This window comes from Epinephelus lanceolatus, chromosome 15 (genome assembly GCF_041903045.1).
Source record: "Epinephelus lanceolatus isolate andai-2023 chromosome 15, ASM4190304v1, whole genome shotgun sequence".
Classification (NCBI taxonomy): domain Eukaryota; kingdom Metazoa; phylum Chordata; class Actinopteri; order Perciformes; family Serranidae; genus Epinephelus; species Epinephelus lanceolatus.
In genome coordinates this window covers 11800278-11823215 of record NC_135748.1, presented here as the reverse complement: position 1 = coordinate 11823215, position 22938 = coordinate 11800278, and the positions used below count along the sequence as shown (strand labels likewise).

Below are 22938 nucleotides of genomic sequence, written 5' to 3'. Positions count from 1 at the left end.
TACATGAATGCAGATAATTTAAGACTAAACTCAGTCTGAAGCACCGGGAGAGACAGTTAAAACTCAAGTAAATCACTGAAACTTGTTAAAGACAAGGCAGCTCTTATATAATTTTAATTACTAGATAAGTTTAAGTTAATTTGAAAGCCCTGTTTTTGTTTTATTAGTGTATATCTATCATTTTGTATCTGGTTCTTATATTTGTTTGCTAGTTCCATTTCAGCATATGTGCTATTTCACTTAAAGCTAGAAAGTGCATGCAAGTGCTGCACCAGCATGTTGCTACTTGCATGAATCTTAACAGCCACATAAAAAAACTTGTTTGTTTCAGAATGGTTCCTGACTAACAAACAAGGGAAGCTAAACATCCATCATCTCATGTCATAAAAGCACCAACAAGTGCTTTGACGTAAAACAGAGCTTTAAATATTGCTCTACTGTTGGAGCAGGACTGTGCCACATGCAAACTGAGGAGAACCAGAATTTCTAGAAGTGCTCCTGCTGTCAGAAGTCACAAGATCCTCAGCAGTCTGTCAGCTCATACTTTATGACTGTTTAGCTGGGTGGAGGTACCCATAGACAAACATGTCAACTTGAATGCAGTATGAGCTTTATCCACTCAGCATGAAGAGAACAAGAATAGCATCCTAGTATAAGAATAATTGGTGATCGTAAAAAAACAATCAAAATAGTTGTGGTACACGCCTACAAGACCAAGTTAGAAGGCATGTTTATTAAATATATGACACCATATTTATTTTCAGTTTAGAATAGTAGAGAACTAAGTGTTCATTTTGTTTTGTTTCTGTGGAGTTACAGTGTACAGTCACTCTTTCCTCTCTTGGCAGCCAGGCGCTGTGTGCCCATCCATCTCCATTAAACTGGTGCGCCAACACTGAACTGAGAATACCAACTCACAAAAAAAAAATCCTTTTGAGTCCTTATTTTGCAGCTTTTGCAAATGAAAGTAGGAACAAACCATGAAACAGCATTTTGTTACCTGAGTCATATCTGCACTGCTGGATTTCTCCTTTTCTTCTGATGACTGCACTGTCTGTTGAGTGGATCACATAAATGATCTCTTTTACATATAAACACATTGTGGCAGTGTGTGTGTGTTACACTACCATTGTATTTGTTTGTGAACTCACTGAATTGACATTTGAAAACATACATCATCATAAACCATGTCAAATGTGTTTCATTCGAAATGTTTCAATCAGTTAAAGAAGAGAAGGTGGAATACGCCAGTCCATAGGGTGTCACTTTGTTTTGACATTTTTTGTTCAACCAAGAAAAAAAAGGCCCTAACTGATTAATATCAAAATACTGTATGTCTTTAAATCATCTATAAGACTAGCAGGAGTTGCAACAACGTCAAAGTAATGAGCAATAATTTGTTGATTACCTCTCCTATCCCACTGTCTGGCACACCTCAGTGACGCTGAATAAGCCGTTAATCAGCATCCTGCTGGGTATTAACTGAACGTCACCCAGTGTGTTGTAACCGTGGGGCCACAAAAATGTGTTATTGTTTCAGCTTAATTGCATAACACCAACATGATAATCTCATTACCAGACGTGAACGAGCTCTTTGTCTGAGCTCTGAGCAAAGCAGGAAACAAAATGAAATTAGCAGTGAGCATGTTTCCTCTTGTGTCAGCAAAGGTATGAGCAAATATTTACATCACTGAGGCTACTTGTAAAATGAACTATTAATAAACGTGAAAATTAATTTCTTCATGACAATAAGTGAAAAGAGTTGCACCCTTATTTGACAGTTTTTAGGTGTGGCCTTTGGCTGCATCATTACTTACCTGCAGCCTCCATGGTTTTTCCCCTGAATGAAACATGATCATTATCTGATTTGAAGCATAAACCCTCCTCCTGAGCACTGAGAAGACTTATTAAAACTAAAGGGACTAAATGAAAAGGTTACTCCATGGGTTAGGCAAGCTGTTTTCTAAATATAATTCCTTTAATTTGTTCTATCTTATATTTCTTTTGATTAGGGCAGTGTGAGCAGAGGGAAACCATCATTTCTCTTCTTTGCCTCAATCTTTCAGTCCCTCTCTCTACCACTCACCTCCCTTCTCTCTGCTCATCACCAACCAGCACTTTCCCTGTATTCCCCATTGCTATGTTGTCATGGTGACAGCGGTTGAATCTCATTTGCAAGTGTTTCATGTTTCCCCCTCACTGGAGGGAAAGCCCTGCAGTGCAGTGATGTGCTGCCTCGGTCCACTGACAAGAACTCATATTCAGTGTTTTCTCCTCATCTGCTGTCCTCTCTCGGACGGAGTGTGTTATCTGTATTGTACATTTTTCAAGTGAACACAACCCTGACGTGATGAAATACAGCTTTATTACTCACCATATACAGTTTACACAATTTGAAAACTATGTTTGTGTACCCAGAATGCTGCTGGAGCCGAAAACAGGAGGTAAAGAAACAAACAGCGGAAGCAAACAACTTTTTAATGCTTTTATTCACTGACTAAAAGAAGAGAAGCATTCATTCGACATTAATTCAAATCAACATTCGGCAGGTTGACCCCTCAAGTGTAGGCCATCTGTCAGTTAAGAGGTTTTACATGGAGGTTTGTAAGGTAGCCTCCCTTTTCTCCACAACATGAATCAACACTGTTGTCTATGATAAAATCTGCCCTCTGAGCTGGAGAGGACTCTTTCCCTGGAGGCCAAAACAAAAAACAGCTGGAAAGGTTTCAAATCACAGTTTGATATTATTTTAGTCTTAAATTAACTTAAGAGCAGCTACACAGATGTGTATTAAGCCAACTTCTCAACTAAAATGTTCTAATTCATGAGCAAATAGAGGAAAGTTTTGGGAGTGGAACTTTGCTGCTCCATTCTGCTGCTCACACTCAGGTATTTGTAAAACTGTGCTCAGGTCAGTTTTGACATGAATGACACATACTTAAAATACGCTTCATGTAGTTTGAAATCTGCTCCAGCTGTGTTTTAGGTTACGCCTGGTTCCCTGCTTACAGAAAGAAGGTAAAACCCACTGCTATGTGCTCACTTTAACAAACACAATCACACAGGAACATAACGCTCAGAATATTCAACATTAAGGATGGTAAAACCATTTTTGCAAAGAAAAAAAAAAAAAACACACACAACATAGCTTCTGTTTTACAAAGTCTGTGTGATTTTATAATATACTTCATGTTCATAAATTGAACCTGGACATGTGTTGCATAAGAGTATACCACGGTAATGCATTGTTGATACCTATACAAATATGCACTGTGTGAGTTTATATATCTATTTATATAGTTTATATTTCTTCCTCTACGGTTTTCTAAAGACGCAGCCGGGCGCTGTCAGCACTGCTTGTGCCCCTTTGTGGCCACTAGTAAGACTGCTGTTATTGCAAACTGTCCTGATTTTAAACAAATGCACAACATTCGTACCACGATAAAACTGGGGCCGTCTAGCCAGTCTCACAGAGACCAAGAGTGAGCCCGCCGTCACCGCTGCTGTCGCTGGGCTGGCTGACCAGAATCAAAAGATCTTAAAACTAAAATGATAAAGATTTCATAAATCATCATAAGGCCAAGTATTGTCATTGCAAGTTCTTAGTTTATGTCTTCATTTCTACTGCGTGACAGTGAGAACAAGAAAATCTAAATGAAAAAAAAAAAAATAAATAAAGAAAAATAAAAGAGAGAAGAGTGTGGATTATATGCATTCCTCTTGCATAGTTGTGAGGCTGGACTGGGCAGCAGGCCTGCCTGCCTGGCTAATTAGGAGGTTTGGCTCTCCAGACTTTACAAGAAAGACTTTGTTTAGCAGCCAGAAACATCAGAGCCACAGTAGCTGAGATCTAAATGAAGATAGTTGGCTGACACTGAGCATGAATATCTATCAGTTCATTTATACAGCCGGGCGCTACACCAACCCCCGGGGTGTGCACCACAGCTACTGACAGAGTTTGGCCAGGTTATGCTTTCAGTGCCATTTTGTTGTTTCTTCTCTAGAAATACAATGTGGCAAGTATATGATAATACCCTTAATGTCACTGTTATTCTGAGATGATCATTACAAGCTGTCTGGAAAATCAGTTTCAGTGTCAGCTGCGGCTGATATTAAAAACTGGAGAATCCAAACTTCCTCTAAGGCTCTCAGTGTGGCTAACTGCTAATGGCCTTGCCCTGTGTGAACCTCCCCTTCACTGAGATCCTGTCTAGCTTTATACACATCTATCTATATCTGTTACACAGGACTGATTTTATACCAGTGCAATGCACATCCAGTGTTTTTCTCCAAGTTACAGAAACATATATCAGGATGTTAATGAGATTCTTCACATTCCTGCACGAGTCCAGCCCAATGTGAGCCTATTCAAAGTCTTGCATGTACTGGTAGTAGTCTATGGTCTTAGCATTTAGGTAAAAACACAACACAAACAGGAAGCATTTGAAATCTCACATTGTGATGAAGAAACCCCGTCTCTTAACAGTAATCCTTTCAGAAAAGAGGTTAAGGGAAGGTTTTAGGCCCAGAACCTTCTAACTACCTCTTTTCTACGGCTAGTTTTACTCTCTAAAACATTGCACACATCCCGAGAGTCAACATCTGAAACTCTCAAGTTGGCATCGAGTCTGAGCAATGATCAGAGTGGAAGTGAAACCGGTCATGTCTGATGTGTGTCTGCCTGTGGCTCTGAGCCCGTTTACACTGATGCAGATCTGACACAGTCTGCTGCTTTGGTACTAAAACAACACACGCTAGCACATCTGTCCATGTCTATGGTGTTAGTATTGGCTATCAAGTATTAGCACAAATGTGTCAACTCTGTGTTAATGGGCCTGGTAGTAGGACAGACGCACCCAGATCCCTGTATATCTATAGCTCTGCCATCACAACAGTTTTAATAAGCTGTCAAAGGCCGACTGTATCAGATGGATTACGTTAGAGGCCAGCTCTGTGGATTCAATTTCCCATCAGGTCACAGGGGCCCTGATATCTTCCAGGATTTCTCTATGAATGCATATAAAGAGCACAGAAAACAAAAAACATAAACAAAACATTAACAGGTCAGAAGGGCAGATTGAACTGGCTGCGACTGCATCAATGTACAGTAATTGCTGGTAATGGTCTCCTGAATGACTGACACCTCATCTCCCCTCTAGAGCCTTCAACATTGTCATTAGAACGGCAGAACTCATTAAAAATAAGGCTCTGCTAGCTGTGTGTCAATCAGTCGCTCTGTGTACACACAGTATGGTCATACACAAACCTCTGTCTGCATATGGTGTATAAATAAGCCCAGTCCAGACTCAAGGTACCCATATTGAATATGGCCTATGTGCATTCATGTGTGTGCTAAATACGCAGACTGACTTCCTCTTGATGTACTGTGATGTTTGATCCAACAGATGAAACCAACTCATGTCATGGGAAGAGCAGCTAGTCCTCATATTTAGCACACAGTCAGTGTGAGGTGCTTTCACACTTGTGACCTTTTGTGTACCCGACACTAAAGGCCCCAAAATGGCCTTGGGATGCTGGAGCATCAGGTGAAAGCAAAGCTTGGCGTCGCGGGAACACACAGTAGAAACACATACGACCTTTAAAAGAGCAACACACTTTAAATAACCACCTCGAAATGGTATCACACCTCCACTCTGCTCAGACCAGCTGCTAATCTGGTGTGACTAGTCGATACTAGCTGCGTCCCTGATCCCTTCGAAAACAGACCAACTCATTAAAAGTAAAAAAAATATAGTATATATTTATATAGAGTCTAATTTTCATGCAGACACTTAAGCCATATAGTAAACTGTTTGCAAGTCAGATGGCCTGAGCGACCCCCATGTGGAATGTCCTGCTCCTAGCAGATCTCTAGCAGCAAATCACTTTACAGCTCCATAAAGCCCGGGACTAAAAACTTCCCATCAAATCTGACCTTGGCCACAGGCTCGCCATGAATCATATCAGACCAGGCATGCCAACCTGTGTCCCAGCTGGGAAGCTACAAACTGTCAGAAATAGCTTCAGGAAGCATCAGAGGGAGTGTTTAGTCCCTGGCATGTTCTGAGATTAAACCAAACTGCTCGTCCTCCTCGCCTTTAGTTTTACATTCACTCACTCCTCACAGTGAAACAGGTGATGGGAAAAAAAGAGAGAGGGAGGAATATGGTGGCCAGACATCTCTGCTTCTGTCACACTATAGAAGTATACTGCACTGGACTAGAAAGGCCTTGCTTTGCTCTACGATGCCTCAGCAACATGCAGTGTAGACCCTGAGTGCCATTCACAGATAGGAATTTGGCCACTTTGTACAAGTTGTGCAACAACTCTGCTCACCCTCAGTAAGTATGTTGGTTAGAAATGTCTAAGTGTGCCTTCCAAACACACACACACACACACACATACACTGTATACAGCTAGTGTGAAATCCTACATTTCTAAACATAGGGTGCTGCAACGGACACAACATTGGCCAAATCTTTGTGCACAGGTCTGCTTTGGTCTCTTTTCATGCCAACCACAGACTGTTGACACCTGGTCCAGCACAGTATGGCCCATAGTATATCAACAGATTGGTAGTAGTCAGAGTTCAGTGGAAGAAACCATGAGTGGAGTGGAACCACTAAGGTTAAGGAAAAAGAACAAAATGTCAGAATAGAAGGAGGTGTAGTAGAGTAGGAAAGAATACTGGACCAGCCTCCTGCCAATGTGTGCGTACATGGGCACTTCAGATAGACTTGTGTCTGGGCTAAGTTTGTTCCACTGTGGTCTTTGGCAGCTTAAAAACACATCAAGGGAGGAGAACAGATCCAGTGACTCCTACTATTCATATGAGTGAGCTAGAGGCCTGAGCTATTGTAACTTTCCCTCCTCCTCCTCCTCCTCCTCCTCCTCCTCCTCTTCTTGAAAACCGATTGTACCCTGAGAACGAAGGATTTCTGTTGCTGTTTCCTGCTGCGGTTGAAGTGATAAGACTATACTGCTGAACATGAGCAAGTCTCCCATTAAATACACACACACACACACACACACACACACACACACACATACACACACACACACACACACATGCAGAAAACATGACGGCTGCACTGCTGACAACTTGTTCATACACAGTCATACCATCTTATTCACACATTTCTACTGGGTACACTTTTGAAAGCTTACATGAAACCTTGCACAGAAGAAACAAGAATGCTCCGAGAGCAATTGAAACGCGTGTGCTGAAACATGTTCTGAGACCCTAGCTAGCTTCTAATGCTGCTTCCCTAAAGAGTGAACTAACAATCACAGCAACATCTACAAACAACACAGAGCTAGTAACTTGGGGAGAGCAGAAGGTTGAAAAGCAGTGAGACTCCAGAAGCTTCCAGGCACAATATGGCTCAATATTTAGCCATGAGTGATGAAACAACAGGATCAGGGATCAGTCATTTTCCCACTGATAGGAGTTTTCAAATGCTGTGCCATACTCTGACCATGTTTGCCACCTATGTTGCCAAACTCTATGGGAGTGTCTCACTTTGTCTCTTCTCTCCTTGTGAGGACAACACAGAGCTCTTTCCCTGCCATCTTCACTAAAATGTGGGTGTGTTTTGTTGAAGAAACAAAAACAAATAGAAGCAATAATAAAGAAGACATGGTTTTGCAGTGCCTCTCTGCTTTCATGTATATTCTCTGCATCATCTTTCACCTTTCTCTCTGCTTTTGTGTGACTGTAAATATTTCTATAATCGAAAATTCTCAAAAACTTTAACTTTTGATAAAGAATTTGTCCTGGAGCCTCCATACAGGCCGACTTTTTTGTGTGTGGGAGTGAAATTTATGATTAGAACACCACTTTTTTTAATATGTTTTCCAAATGGGAATATTATAGTTAGAAAAACCTCAGCCCCTTCTTTTATTTTGGGTTGGGTGTGATCTGACTAGCGTGGAGCCAATAACACGCAGGGACCTGAGAAGAGGAAGCACACATGGTGGGTGAGAGTGGAGTTTGTAAAATCAGCTTTTTACAATGTTGTCTGTTGTTTGTAAAAACCTATGTGCTCAGCTCAGGTAACTATGTGGAGTGAAATTACATTCTACTGTTGAGTGCTATGATTCTTCCCTCCTTATCAGATAATGCCTTTACACAGTACAAACCTATAACAGCTTAAGTCTCACATAAAGGAGCAAAGTTGAGCTATAAAAATGAGATGAGAGGCAAAATTAGACAAGAGGAGGAAGAAGATAAGATAAAAACCAACATAGTTTGGTCTGAATATGTTATGTTGGTACTGCTATCCTCTCTGAGTGTGTGAGTGTGCAGCTCTATATACAGCCACGGACAGCCTTTCAAAGAAATTCTTGGTACCAGAGTGCATTTATCCTGAGATATGGACCAAGGACTAGAGAGATTATCATGGCTAAACCATCAAGGTCCCGTAACAGATGAGCAAACATTTGGTAACCACAGGCCCGCCACTAGGACCAATTCTTTCTGAACCATGCAAAGTGCTGGCACACTGTGTAATTCAGGATCCATATCAGTCCATGGAAAAACTGCAGGTCAACCTTGGAAACTACAGACCTTGATATGGACCTTCACAGTCTTTGATGCCATTGTCCTGACTTCTAAAGCGCCATGGTGTGCAAAACAAGTGAGCTGAAGCCATTTGGGAGGGTGAATTTCCCGACAATGGCTGCTTGACAGCATTTACTACTGAAAGTTTAGCGCTCTACAGCCCAACATAACTCCGATTTTCCTGGTTAAAATCCCAGCTCTGCTCAAGAAATGCCTTAGTAAGACACCAGTGTACCAAAGCTGTCATAATGTTTCAGCAGTCACAACACTGAAGGATCAGATTTAACCATACTCGGCCCAGTCATCTGGTCATAAGATATTTGGTCGGCAATGCCCGGCTGGAGCCCTGACAATGGCACGCTTGTACTTCTACAGAGTGAAGTAAAAAAAGTATTTCATTTGTTAGGGCAAAGGCGACCCCATTCCCCGCCGTCGTAATTGTCAGAAGCTAGAATCAGACAACAAAAGCGACTATGATTCAATCAAAGTCGTGCCTTCGCCCTAGTTAATGAAAGCCTGAGGAACAAGCAGTTGCACAGCCAGACAGCCTCCACTGTGCCAGGCAGAAATCACTTCACCCCAGAAAATTGACTACATTCAGTTCAGACATTAATTGGGCCCAGCAGGTCATCTTATCGACAGCATGGATTTCCTTCACTCCACAGCTGCTCTCTGTCCCCCACAACAACTACTGGAGATATAAAACATGTGCAATGAGCAAACAGGTTTTGCCATTCTTCAGTCTTTATCAACCTTAATCTTTGAAAACAAATGTATGATTAGGTTTACTGATCCCCCCAACTGAGGTGGAGCCAGGGTTTATCAGATGGCAAGATAAACAACATCATTAACAACAACAACAACAACAACAACAGTATCCAGAAAACAAAGGGCTATTTCCAAGGCAACTGTGACTCAAAGGAAATTAAAAATAACAACAACATCTCACACTGATTGTTTCACACATCCTACTCGACATCATCACCACCGCTGTCCTGATCATAGTGATGGTAAAAGCCTACCTGAGACTGACAGAATGTTTTCGCCACAGTAATACGCCACATGACCCAAAATCTTGTTGTGCTGTAGGTGCCACTTCTCGAAAAAAACCCCACTGTTGGCCGTCAGTGGAACCTACAATGTCCAAACACATTTATCTAGCAGCCATGACTGTTGTGGCAAGATATGCACCTGCCAAATTTCTGAGGCAAATATAGTTACACAGTAGGCCTTCAATAGAAAACAAAAACCTGACTGGCCAACAGAATGAGAGATTGAGAGTTTAGGTACATTCAGTGCATCCTTTTCTTTTCCCTGCTCTTTACCATGAAACGTTTTTACTCCATAACAAGAAATCCACTGTTGAGAAAAACTAGTTCCGGCCTACAAAGCTGCTGGCGTGACTGCAAAACCTGGGTTTGGTATTTGCCACCTTGGGAAGCGGTTTTGTTTGCATGGCCGCACCAAGAATTTGGAAGTAGTCAGAGATTTCTTAAATATATATATGGCATTATGGAATCGAAACCTACTTCCTCTTTAGAATAATGCAGAAGTATTTGAAGGTTTTTTTAATCTCAGTGCCCTTCATATTATGATGCACGCTCCATTTCTTTTCTTTAACTTGAAGACTTGACATTTTAATACCAAAAGGCTCTGGAACCAGTGAGAATACCAGTTAGAAAGTTTGGACCTCTAAAGGAGAGCAAAGGCAGCTATATTCATCCTGAATACAGAAAAAAAGATGCACAGATTTACTACCAGCTTACTACAGATCAAGATAAACAGAGCGACAGGGTGTTGTATTGTGACGGCTGAATCTTATAGTTTGACTCTGAACGTCACCCGGAAGACGAGGCTCCCTATTTAATCGACTCGCTAGGTTTTCCCGAAAAGTCGACAAGTGAGCAGGGTGGGAAGTGTGTTGGCTGTAAGCATGTAACAATATTCTCCATAACACCATCAGTAAGGTGCTCAAGACCCTTACTAAAACCATTTACAAATGATCACAAATCAGTCATAGCACTGACATGGTTCTTGCTGAAAACAGCATTACAACTGATTAGCACCTGCCACAGTCAGCCACGGTACAGTGGAGGTTCCCACCCTGCTGCCAAGGCTCTCATACTAGTGGACAAGTGCACAAGGTGCTCTATCAGAGCAACAGAAGAAGCAGCTAAGGTTGTGTTACTCAGGAAGTGATTGATTGGTTAGTTTACTAACGCCAACGTTTGCTAGAAAGGAGCGGAAAGACAGACCGACACAGAGCAAAGGTTAAAAAAAAAAAAGAAAAGAAAAATATGTTCACTAAACTAAATAATTGCCCCCCCCCAAAATCCCACCGGTCCATCACTCAACCCGCCTGCCTGTCCTGTTCTAGGTGTGAGCAGGATAATAATATATCTGTTTTTAAATACACACAAAGCCTATACAGGCAAGGGAACCACCACACAGGAAAAACAAGATAATACACAGAGCAGGGAGAGATGACAAAATGTCAACTAAAATGAGAAAAAGAAAAAAAAAAATCAAGGTTACATCATACAGAGGCTCTGGAGGTTATTAAGGTGGAGGAGAGACATCGAGCTCTGAATACTTGTCGATCAAGACCAGACCAGACCAGACTGGGCCATGCCAGACAAGGGGACATTTGAAGCAGTAGAGTGACCCATTTTAACAAACAAATTTAAAATGATCATGACTCAAGTCTCGCTTGTGGCCAGGGACCACAGATTGGTATGACTCCAAACTAAACAAATATAAAGTTTTAATTTGAATATCCCATTTCAAAATGGGATATTCACTGGAAAATGTGTTAAAACATGTAAGATTTCATCTGTTTTTCCAAGCTACTGACTAGATAATTAAGAGGCAAAGCAAGAAAACAGGGAATGATTTGGAAAATGGTAGGACTTGATTGTGTGCTAAAACTCCTGGGAAAGAAATGCAACGTATGTAATAATTATATTATTATTACTGTTGTGAAAATAATATAAGTAAATAAAAACAACCAAGTCACATCAGCTCACATAAATATAATTCATTGATTAGTTTAAGATCCAGTTTAGATTTCTCACTTAGGTCTGCTTCTGGCCTTGTTTGGAAGTCTGAGCTGACTTGGACTTGGTGGGTCTGGCCTGGTCTTGACACAGTTTAGGCTGTGATGTGTTGGACATGCTGTCCCTGCCTACATGCCCATGCTGAAGGCGTGCAGCTCGCGGTGGAAGTGCTGGGTGGGTTCGGACAAAACCAGGCTGGAATCCAGGCAAGGGTGCCAGACGCGGCCGAGGCCCAGGGAAACCTCCTTGACCAGGTTATGGACTGGGTCCCCCTCCATGCACACAGACTGGTCTGGATCGAAGTCGATGCTCTCCTCAGAGACGGTCAGGACGCGAAGGCTGGAGCCTCGCAGCCGAGAGATGGCTACCAAGTTATGGGACCATACAGTGTAACCTAAAGAGAGAGATGTGTTCAGGGAGGTTGGACTAATAAGGATAAATAATAAATACACTGCACAGCTTTACACTTGATGAACCACTGGGTACAAACAATGACATAATATATGATGATACTGGTTGTAATCATTGTGATTGGAATTCCTTTTTGTCACTCATCATTGCCTCATCTCACATAGCTGCCTAGAAGGAACTTTTATATGAACACAATGCCTGTAAATGGCATTTGAAGGTACCGAAAAACAGAAATGTGAATTGCAATGCATAGAGACCAACTGTTGTAAAGGATTTGAAGACATGCTATTTAAAAATAAGCAAATCTTTTTGTTTGAGATTTCACTTCCCACACAGAGAACTGCTACCCCACAGACACAAAGCAGGCCTTAAAGCTGCTCTAATCAATACTTTTACATAACTATGGATGAAATGATGTGTAATGTTTAAGTTGTTTCTCACAGAAACTAACTCATAAATTATGACCACCAAAATCTGCAGTTATCCTCAGCGCATTGCTTTCACTTTGTGCTACAAGCAACCTGTTTGGTTCACTCTCACTCTCATCAGCTTTGTTTCCCAACATAGCAGGAAGTGGTTTTCAGTGAAAATAAACCCACTTTATGCGACCTGCATAGCACCAAACACCAGACAGACAAACTAAGTGACTCACTTGATAACATTTAGCAGCTAACAAGCTAAATGTTTTTTCTCATGAGGTGGTGGAGAGCAAAACAAAGCTAAAAGATGACGGAATATTGGACATAAATCCATCAGGTGGCCCGAAACACAACCACAAATAAATGCTAATGTACCTCTGTGTCTACTGGATGTGTAAATAGCCAGCTGTTTGCTAACCATAACTGCTACTGTTGTATTAACAGTTTTTTGTATTGCTACCTCTTGGGTGAAAACAACAACAACAACAGCAACAAAAATGTGTCAAGCCTAACATATTAGTGGCTTTCAATGGCCAGCCATGGTTGCATCTCACTAGGGCTGGGCGATACGGCCTAGATAACACTGCAATATTTTGAGGCTATATTGCAATACACAATATGTTATATCTCAATGTTTTGAAATCTTCTCTAAACCTTTGTAGACTACTAAAACACTAAACTACTAAATAAACTACTGTTAAAGTAAAATAAAATACAGTTATAATAAAGTTAGATGAAGTATTATTAAAATTAAACTTCTGCTCAGATGTTAGCAGTTAGCATAGACTTAAACCGTTACAGCTGCATTATTAAACTTAATGATTTATTCACTACAGTTCACAACATTTCCCCACTTCATATACTAATAATATCGACAAGTCACCCTGGTGCTCCATGGCTGCAAAATGTGATTAAATGGTCACAGCCTGGAGCACTGCAGTCACAAACACACACCTCTCCTGCTCACTCACCATCAGCCAGGAGAGAGTAGTCTGGATTAGCAGGCAAGCGTGTGTGAGACGCATCATGTTTGTGAGTCTTTTCTTTCCTTTTTGTGTTGGTGAGACAGAGAGCCAAAGGAGAGAGCGAAAGAACCAAAATGCTGAAGCGAATCTCATGCTGTGGCTTAAAAAACTGATGTGATAATTTATACACAGTGTTTGCGATATAGTCATTTTATACACCCCATATGGAAAAAGCCGCAATACACCAAGTATAATCAATATATCGCCCATTCCTACATCTCGCTACATCACTACTGTATGCCCCATTATCTTGAATTACCATGAGTACAACTAATGATGCCACTGAAAATTAGAACATTGATTTTGGAAAGTTCACATTTCTTGAGAGCAAAGCACTTTTGACAAGCACAGCTGAATGAAAAACTTTTTTTAACAGCTGAACTGGAATTAATGTATAGTAGTAGTAATATGTGATGAAAAGCAATTAAGTTTTAAATTAAATGTCAGTATTGTTTCTCTTGGCTTCCAACCCATAGTTTGGTCTAAACCAATACAGCAACTTGTGTTTTCCATCATACAGTTGGCCCAGTACAGACCAGAATGAACCCAACTGTATATCCCTGAAACAACAAGCCGAACTCACCATGTATGACGAGTACAGCAAGCTGAGTACACCTCCATGCCATGAGGACCAACGGGTCTTCGTTCCGATTGATGCTGAGGTCAGGGAAGTCGGGGTCATCCCTCAGGAGGAGGAAGTGAGTCAGCGTTTTGTTGTACTGCTGAGAGATGAGCTCCAATGTAGCGTCAGTCACCAGTGTGCTATAGCTGTCGAGGTGGAGGCGCTCCAGGGGAAGGCTAGGCTTCAGGACCCTGAGGAGCTCGGAGCTGTCGACCTCCAGGGCCATGATGTACACTCGCAGGTTGGCACTCACACGAATCTGTGGAGGATCAGGGAAACCTGACTCATGTACACACAGATTTGTTCTAACTCAAAGCTGGAGGCAGCAGTATTAAGCTCAAAAAGTGGCTATGTAACTGTTGTTTCATTGGCATGGGGCATTTCAAACAATCACATCTTGTTATCAAATAGAGCAAAAGGTTTTCTTGGAATCTTCTGTTTTCCAGGGATGCCAACGAGACTGAGAAACAATGAAACATGCTGCATTACCAGTGCCTTCCAATCGTCCTCCGTAGCGGTCCCTTCTAAAGGTTTGAACTCCAAGGCAGCCCCGTTGAGCAGCAGGGAGAGGCGATGCAGTGGAGTTCGGCGTGGAGATGCCAGCAGACCACAAAGCTCAGATGTCAAATCAGAGAAATCCAGAGCCAGAGAATGAAGATTAGACAGACGATCCAACTCTGATGGTGAGATGAGGGGACCTGGGAGAAAACCAAGAGAGGTTACAATTTGTACAAATGTAATACACTTCTACAACCATGACTGTTATCAAAGCTATAGGCTGTTATGGATTTAAACCAATGAAATCCTTTTTCATTGAAGCTATAACTACATTTACACAGTTACAGACAAAAAAGATCCAGAAACACACCAACACGTACCTAGCTGGTGGTCCAGTAAACTGAGGTGCTGCAGGGTCTCAGCTGAGGGATTTGACAGACAGGCTAAGGAGCAGGGAGTCACCAGACCCAGCATAAAGCTACAGGACAACCACCTCAGCTGCCTGCTGTTAGACAACAACTCCATGAACAACTGCTGGATTCTGCAGAGTACAGGGTAGGAGGAGGAGGAGAGAGGGAGGAAGAGAATTAGCATCAATTCACTTTGCCAGCATGACCAAAGCTTCCTGCAAGTTAAATTTAAGAAACCACAAGAGCGGTGTTTGCCAGCTCAAATCAAATTAAGTCACATTTCATCCTGAAAATAAACCTTATGAGTATATAAAGAAAATAAAGGCTCAATATACATTTGTGGAAAGAGGAAGATACCCAACAGAAAAACACTGCACTACGAAAATGTAATATTTTTATGATTTTATATAAAATTGTAAAACTGATTAAATCAAAAGAACATCCCACCTAAAACTCTGTTGTGGCCTTGATTTAGAAAATTCAACTCAAATATTTACTCAACACACAGACAATACTTGGGCAGTCTGGCCAATTATATTCCAACACATTTTGTTTAAAATATTTGTCTAAATTGAGGTTATTAAAAATGATCTGGCATCATTTAGGTTGCGCTGTATTCTCCAGACCTGTTCTAGGAAGTAGAACATAAGGAGGTATCAACTGACATTGTATTTTAGTGTAATGCCATCCTCCTCATCACGACTGAGTTGCAGAACAAACCCACACTGGTTGCCATGTATACAAAATCCTGCCCTACCAAAAGGGAGAGGCTATAGAGATTGGCAATGACCTGTATACTGTTCTGGATCAATGGGCTGTGTATGTTGAAATAGGTCCAACATGTGCAACATGAAGGATATATTGTTATACTTAAAAAAGCCCGATGTTTCCAAGCCAAAGCGGAGAGAATTCTACTGTTATCAACAAGGTCATTTTCTCATATTTTAGAGGCTTGCATTAACATAACTTCACATTTGACTGAAGATTCTAATTTTTTATAAGAGTCAATATCTGCGAATTAGCATGCTGGCACAGTGGTTCATTTAAAAGCATGACATCATTATTTGCTCTCTCAGTCTCTAAACAATCCCTCCCTCTTCAGAGACTGCAATCCAAAGAGTCTGCTGCACCTTGGCAGTCTAGGCTACATTATACCAACAGTTTGTTGACAGAAAGCTGTTCACACACAGTGAGCGTGTTTAATGTTGTGTGCTGTGGTGTGGTGAAGCTAGGGGTGCTGTGTGCCTGCTGACTGGATGATGATGACAAACTGTTTTACGAACGCTGCCCATTTTCTTTTTTTTAAATTTATCATCCTTCAGAAACACCAAAAAAACACATGCTGTTTCCAATGACAAACAAGGGATGTAATACTCTATCAACCACCTTTCAGTTTTGTGCCTCTGCCAACCAGTCAAGTTGCATTTTACATCCATGTGTCCAGACTCACATGTAGCCATGATGGAAGGCAAGACAATGCTTCAAATAATGATGATGTTGAATATATGGATGTTTCACACACACCATCAATCCGGCAGCACAGAAGATCTACACAATCATTACAGATACAGGGTGGACACCCAAGATTAGTGTCACCAATTCAGTATCTGACTAAATGTCTCCCCTTTTGTTCCTGAGCTATGGCGCTGAAGAACAGCCAGAGAAGTCTTATTGCATAACATTATGATGTCACGGTGAAATAAACCTTTTACCTTTTAGATATGGAATGTTATCATTTTATCCTGTTTGACATTTGGGTTAAATTTTGTCCTTATTAGCATCTGAATTCTTAGGTTATGGCCAAAAACATGTTTTGAGAGGTCACAATGACCTTGACCTTTTACCATCAAATTCTGATCAGTTAATTGTTGAGTCCAACTGGACGTTTGTGCCAAATTTATGTAAAATCCCTCAAGGTGTTCTTGAGATATTGCGTTCATGAGAGTGGGATAGATGGACAGACGGACAACCCAAAAATATAATGCCTCCACCTGCGGCTGTCACCAGAGCAGACGCATAAAAACACAACAAATATTATCTTGTCCATTCATGTTCTGCAATGAATCAATTACCATAGAACAATATTGTCGCAGTCCTATATAAAGTATGTTTTAGTTACAATGCAAATAACCACTCTGTGGATAGAGACAAATATTGAATCTAACCATTTCTGACATTCAACACAAATGGATGTTGTTATGCTCGGGCTTACTCATTGATCTTTTTGTCCCCCTGGTGAATTTGGTGCAGGTTGGAGCTGTCCAATAGTCCCTCCTGCTGCAGAATACAGGTGTCTCCGTATAGGCTGAGCTTTCGCAGATTTCTAGACAATGAGAGAGACAGAACGTTACAAATGTAAAAAAGAAACAAGAAGTAAACAATACGAGATTGATTTATGCTAACAAGTCATATTAGCAATATTTTTTCAGGTTCTGAGCTAAGCGCTCTCCTTTGAGATGACAGACAGTTACTACCTTCAACAACAATGGGCTCAGCAAGTCATTTTCTTCAAAATGAACAATTGGAAAACATCAGTGTTACCCCTTTCCACCAAATTTGCTCTGGTTCTTAAACCGGTTCTGTTCAGGATTCACAGAACAGTGGTACTAGTAAACCAGTGAACATTTCCACCAGTTTTGCGCAGAACCATTGTAATCAAGAATGTGTCATCAACGGAGGGCGTTGCACAATGCACAGCAGAAGTAAAGAATAACAAAAGTAAATGTAAACATTGTTTTTTTATTACAGAAATGCATTTTTTCCCCAAAAACAAATGGACCAACTATTACAGAGACCACTGCATGCTCTTTCTTCTTGCCAATTTCTCACTTGGCCTTTCCATTGTTGCCTTCTCCATCTTCTCTTTCCTATCTGTAGAATATGACACGCCCACTGATGTTGTCATGGTTCGCACTTCAAATCAAGGAAGATCTGCTATTTTTTGGTTTCATCTGAGAACCAACTTTTTAGGACCTGAACCAGTTTAGGTTCAGTAACAGGAACAAAACCTGTTCCATGTTTTTAGAAAAGGGGTAAAAGTGGTGCCTCTCATTAAAGAGACACCTGTGTCACAAGTAAAAGAATGATATCCCATTATATTTTGTGGCCTGTTCTTTACAGACTGACTAGAACCAAACCTAGTCACATAACAATAAAAGGATGCTTTTATGGTCACCTGTTTGCTTTGTCAACATTTGTTAAAGTCATTACTACTTTAAGCTGTGTATCTGGTTCTATCACATGGAGTGCATAAGGTGTGCTTGGAAATTTTCAACAGAGGCAGCAGTAGCTAGACTGGTGGTTAGGTTTAACCATTTCCAATCCAAACAAGGTTGGGGGTGGTTACCTCTTACCTCAAGCTGTAGCCATTTTGTGTAATCAAATCTAGCCCTGGTTCTGTATATTGCTGGGTCGTCTCCTATCAGGACAGAGTTATGGCTGCCTTGCACTTTGCTGCACTGCTGCCAAGGGCCCTTTATATCCTGGTACCCAAAATAGACAATCAAGCAGCAGACTATATGCCAAAAGTTGATGCTGTCAACAGCCGTAAAGGTAAGCTTAGAGGTCAAAATGCATCCAATTATCTTCTTCCAAACAGGCCGTCTAAATCTGTTTTGAAAATGATGTTTGGAAAATCACTGGTTGTAAGTTGTGGAAAAAGATTATTATGCAGCCACACGACATAAGCCTACCTGCTGGGTACTGTGTGCATTATGTTTGATGGAGCCCACTTCCTGTAAATGAGCTGAGAGCTAAGCTTCACAAAATGCCTCTGCAGTGAAACCAACAGCAGTCTCACGTGCAGCTACTTAGTGTGCAAATTCACTAGCAAAGGAACAATGAGTTATCTATTCTCATTATTTTGAACATGTACAAGTAGAGTTGGACCAGTGCTAGCTGAATGGAAAAACTCAATTTTGCCACCAGATAACATGGGAGCTGAAGTTAGATAGGACAGCTGGCATTTGTCTTTATCAGTGGTCAACTGGTTTGAAGTGATAAAAACTGGCAATAGCGCTGAAATAACATTAGCTGAGCATGACACATTTTACTATGACAAACTGCTAAAAATACTCACTTGCCCAGTCAACATTTTTATTGCTGATGTGCTATGGCACTGTGGAACTAAGGAACTGCACTTGGCCTGCAGCAATTTCTATTTGAATTTTAATACAGACTAGATCTGAAACCTAGATCCATATTACAACTTGCTACTCTACGGTATAAATGCAAATCTTCATAGCTTCCGTGGTATACAAGAAATCAATAAAATGTAATGTTTTATATTGACAGGAGATGAACCAAAGAAACCTTCAATTTCCAAATTCTGAGGTGGCAATAGCTTCTTAAAGAGAGAGTGCAATATTATCCACTAAAACCATGCTTACAAATCAAGCAAATTCAGTTTACAAACTGACATCTGAATGTACAGAATTTTGTCTAGTGTCCAACTGGAAATCATGCTAGAGTTAGTGTGCAGCATGGAACTGGGACACAGACCGGGTTCATCAGTCAGCTTATGAATGGAAAATGTTGAAAGCTGCTCAATGAGAAGAAGTCAGACAACAGAAATGGTTTCAGCCCCCTCAGCAGAACTAAGACATGAACTGCACAGCACTGGATGGGTGCTGTTTCAACACTACAAAGCACTGTAGAGAATAATAGAGAATGTGGGAGAAGGTGTATCAGAGAGAAGTTCTGCACTGTAATCAGGAATCTTAACATTCATAGTAACGTTTCACAGAATAGTAACTCCCACAGCTGACATTAGTAAGGTGGCTAGACTTCATGTATGCAGCACATAGGTGAGAACATCCAACAGTATGCAACGACATACCAGAGCTAAATGTGTATATACACATACACTGTATATGTGTGTGTGTCAGTGCTGATATCAGCAAGTCACAGCCAACAAAGCCTTCTCTAGCCACCACCAGTGCTGCATTGTATCTGCTGGTATGAAGACCCCAGTGTAACATAGAAAATAGAGCTGGCAACAATAGAAACACAGACGAGCGTTTGACTTGACATTGTCATAGAAGCATGTATCAGACATAAATCAGTATTTGGTTACTGAAAATGTAAGAATAACCAATAAATGCTATTGCAATGATGACGTCTTCAGAGATATTAAGAAAACGCTAGCTGCTAACTCCGCCGCAAAGACATGACCCTATTACGTAACTCCTAATGTCAGGGTTTGTTTATAGCTAACTAGCTAGCTAGCCGCTAGCTTACTGCGACGCACCAAATGCTATGAAATTACAAAAAGGAGATGGTGTCACGCGAATTCCTGAAATGTAATCAAAACACACACTCAGATAGGGGTTTTACAGCAAATTCAACTGTACCTGTTGTTGCGGATGCTGGAGAACACACACAACACCTGGTCCAAGTAGGTGGCCATGGCGTCTCTCCATCGCTCGGAGAGCTGCGGGTCGCTTTCTGGCTGGTCCATCCTGGTGGACGACGGTTCGTTGTTCAGAGGACTAAGGTAGCCTTCCACCGGAGCAAGCTCCAGTTGCAGCTCCCGCACGAATGAACCAAACTTACGCATGAGGAACTCCAGCCTCGGGGTCTCCTCCGAGCTGGAGCCTCCACCGTTACAACCACCACCTATCCGCAGCTTAAGCTCGGTCCACAGCGCGGGGTAGAAGAGACACTCCCTCCATCGTGAACACACGGCCGAGGCCCGGAGCTTGTCTCGGTCGGACAGAAAGGAGAATATGTGGACGATAAGCTCGCTGGGCAAAGCCATGGCTCCGACACCCCCGCACAGAGCCATGGCGAGCAAAGAAAGGTTTTGTCCGACAACCAACCAGATATAAAATAAATGTTACAACCGTTTTTAAAAATCGGTGCTGCAGCTGCGAATTACAGCGACGCTTCTTCCTCTCGTTGAAAACAAACCGTTTTTCAGCTTTGCCTTCAATACTATCGGACCGCACCACTCCTCTTCAGTGCACGGGGAACAAAACAATCCTACCAAATATTACAAAATGCCTGTAATGGGACATGTGTCATCATTTATATCTGGTAAAATTACGATGTTATTAATTCAACCATATCAATGCTTTACTTCATTTGTTTTATCAGCCTTTTGGTAATCAGTGAATGCATCGCCTCGTTGCCAAGTGAATGGTTTAGTCTTGAAGTGGTCTTATTTTTGCCATACTGCCGTGTTCCGCGGGAGGGCGGTATTTCCCGGCAGTAAAAGCTCAAGCCAACACGTGATCTTTATTTTGGAGGTGGTTCCCACCCAAACACAGCACCTCCAGCTCATGGCCCACAACACAACCAGCACAGATTGCAGAGGGTGAACAGCAACACACCACGACACAGAGTTTAAGTGACAAGAGTGTGTGACACTGTTAACAAAAGTGACATGCCTCACGGAAGTAGTTGTTAGAATTATTTATAGCATGAGTGTTGCACTGGATTGCATTGTAAAGCACACAGCTGTGTACCACTGACATCATACCTATAAACCTTTACTTCAACCTTTCATTAAAGAGACCAACAGAGTCTTTCATAATGAAACACACCTCATCTGCTTTCAGCCATTTGATCAATTACAATAACTTCAAAATTTAAAATTATTATTTGATTATTGTAATGGTAACCTGCTCCAGTGACGCTGCTAAGTCAGGTCAGGTGAGTGTTAGTGCAGATAGCCTCTTAAGACAGAAACATCACAGTTTGACATTAGTATTAGTATTTCTTTTGCCAACATTATGCATTTCCCCAAATATAATCAATCAAAACATAACATCAGCTGTTGTAGAGATCAAACCAGTGATAATGTTTTTACAGTTCAGTTTCTCCAAGCTGGTCAATTTTCTGCTCATGATTTTTAGACTTAAACAATTTAGGATGTGGTAGTAATGACAATGTGTTCTTCTTAAAGCAGGAGAGTCATTCAGTTCCACTTATCACCACAAGATAGCAGTGCAATGACTCAGCACAGCACCAGCAATGAACCAGATCCTCCTTAAAACTTTTCATCACCACTGTGCCTCTATCTTGTCCATTCTACTTCAGTCACAATCACTGATTTCCTGACAGGAAATTACTCTGAGGAGATGAGGCGTGGAGAGAAAAAGAGAAGATTCTCCCTTTAGGTCTAACTACTTAAAGGGTATTCTGGCAAAAAGGAAAAAAAAAGAGAGAATTGTATCTTACATGATTGACTGCAGTAATCTTATAATAAATGAACAAGTATGTCTGATGTAAAAGCCCATCTGTTGTAACTGTGGTAGAGCTGGGAAGGCTTTTATCTATGATGTATTAGTTACCGCTGGTTAATTTATGTCACATCAGATTTATTCTCTTTAAAGTGACGATGAAAACTACCTTAATATGGCAGATGCTCTAAAATGAAGAGGGCTTATTGCACATCAAAGCAAAGATCTAGGACCACTTAAAAATAGAGAGGAGGAAATGAGTGTGTTTCATGTGTGCTCCATCAGGCTCTCATCACTTAGGAGGCAAATCACAGGTATGATGTAGAAGAGATAAATCATGTTATCATCGACTACATAGATAACATTAAATTCATTTTACAGAGAACAAAAATGATCAAAATTACCTACATTTACAATTAGCCTACTCAGGAAATACAAATAAAGATAAACTCGGTAAACTCTTATTGAGGACTGAAAGAAAAGTTGTTTCACTTTTGGTGAATGTACTGTAGTTTATTAGTGAAATATATGTATTGATTCATATCACTGTGGAGGTGGGGAGGAGTTGTTATAATGAGATAATGAAAAATTTTATTTCAATTTATGAGCACATCTCTCATTCATCCATATACTCTGCTTTTGGGTGATGTTATTTATGGAGCCCAAGTATCAAATGAACAAAACATATAAAATAAATAATCATATTAATGAATTGTGTTTAAGAGCTATAATAAAAATGTGAAGATATGT

At 41.0% G+C, this 22938-nt stretch overlaps 1 protein-coding gene across 1 annotated transcript; it reads right to left on the bottom strand.

Moving 5' to 3' along the window:
• Positions 1–10469: 10469 nt before the first annotated feature.
• fbxo33 (F-box protein 33) lies at positions 10470–20917 on the bottom strand. The gene is made up of 6 exons (XM_033642552.2): positions 20356–20917; positions 17217–17327; positions 14975–15135; positions 14586–14794; positions 14058–14355; positions 10470–12013 (listed from the first exon to the last, which is right to left on the bottom strand). The coding sequence occupies exons 1-6, from the start codon at positions 20787–20789 to the stop codon at positions 11748–11750; spliced, it is 1479 nt and encodes a 492-aa protein (XP_033498443.2). The 5' UTR covers positions 20790–20917; the 3' UTR covers positions 10470–11747.
• Between the last annotated feature and the right edge of the window lie 2021 nt (positions 20918–22938).

What these genes read in the sequence shown, in the direction of transcription:
- fbxo33 (XM_033642552.2), bottom strand. Translation starts at nt 20,789, where the DNA reads ATGGCTCTGTGCGGGGGTGTCGGAGCCATGGCTTTGCCCAGCGAGCTT. An exon ending in TTTACTGGACCACCAGCTAG is followed by an intron (nt 14,795 to 14,974) that starts GTACGTGTTGGT and finishes GTTTTCTCCCAG; the next exon opens with GTCCCCTCATCTCACCATCA. An exon ending in TGCTGTACTCGTCATACATG is followed by an intron (nt 12,014 to 14,057) that starts GTGAGTTCGGCT and finishes CTCTCTCTTTAG; the next exon opens with GTTACACTGTATGGTCCCAT.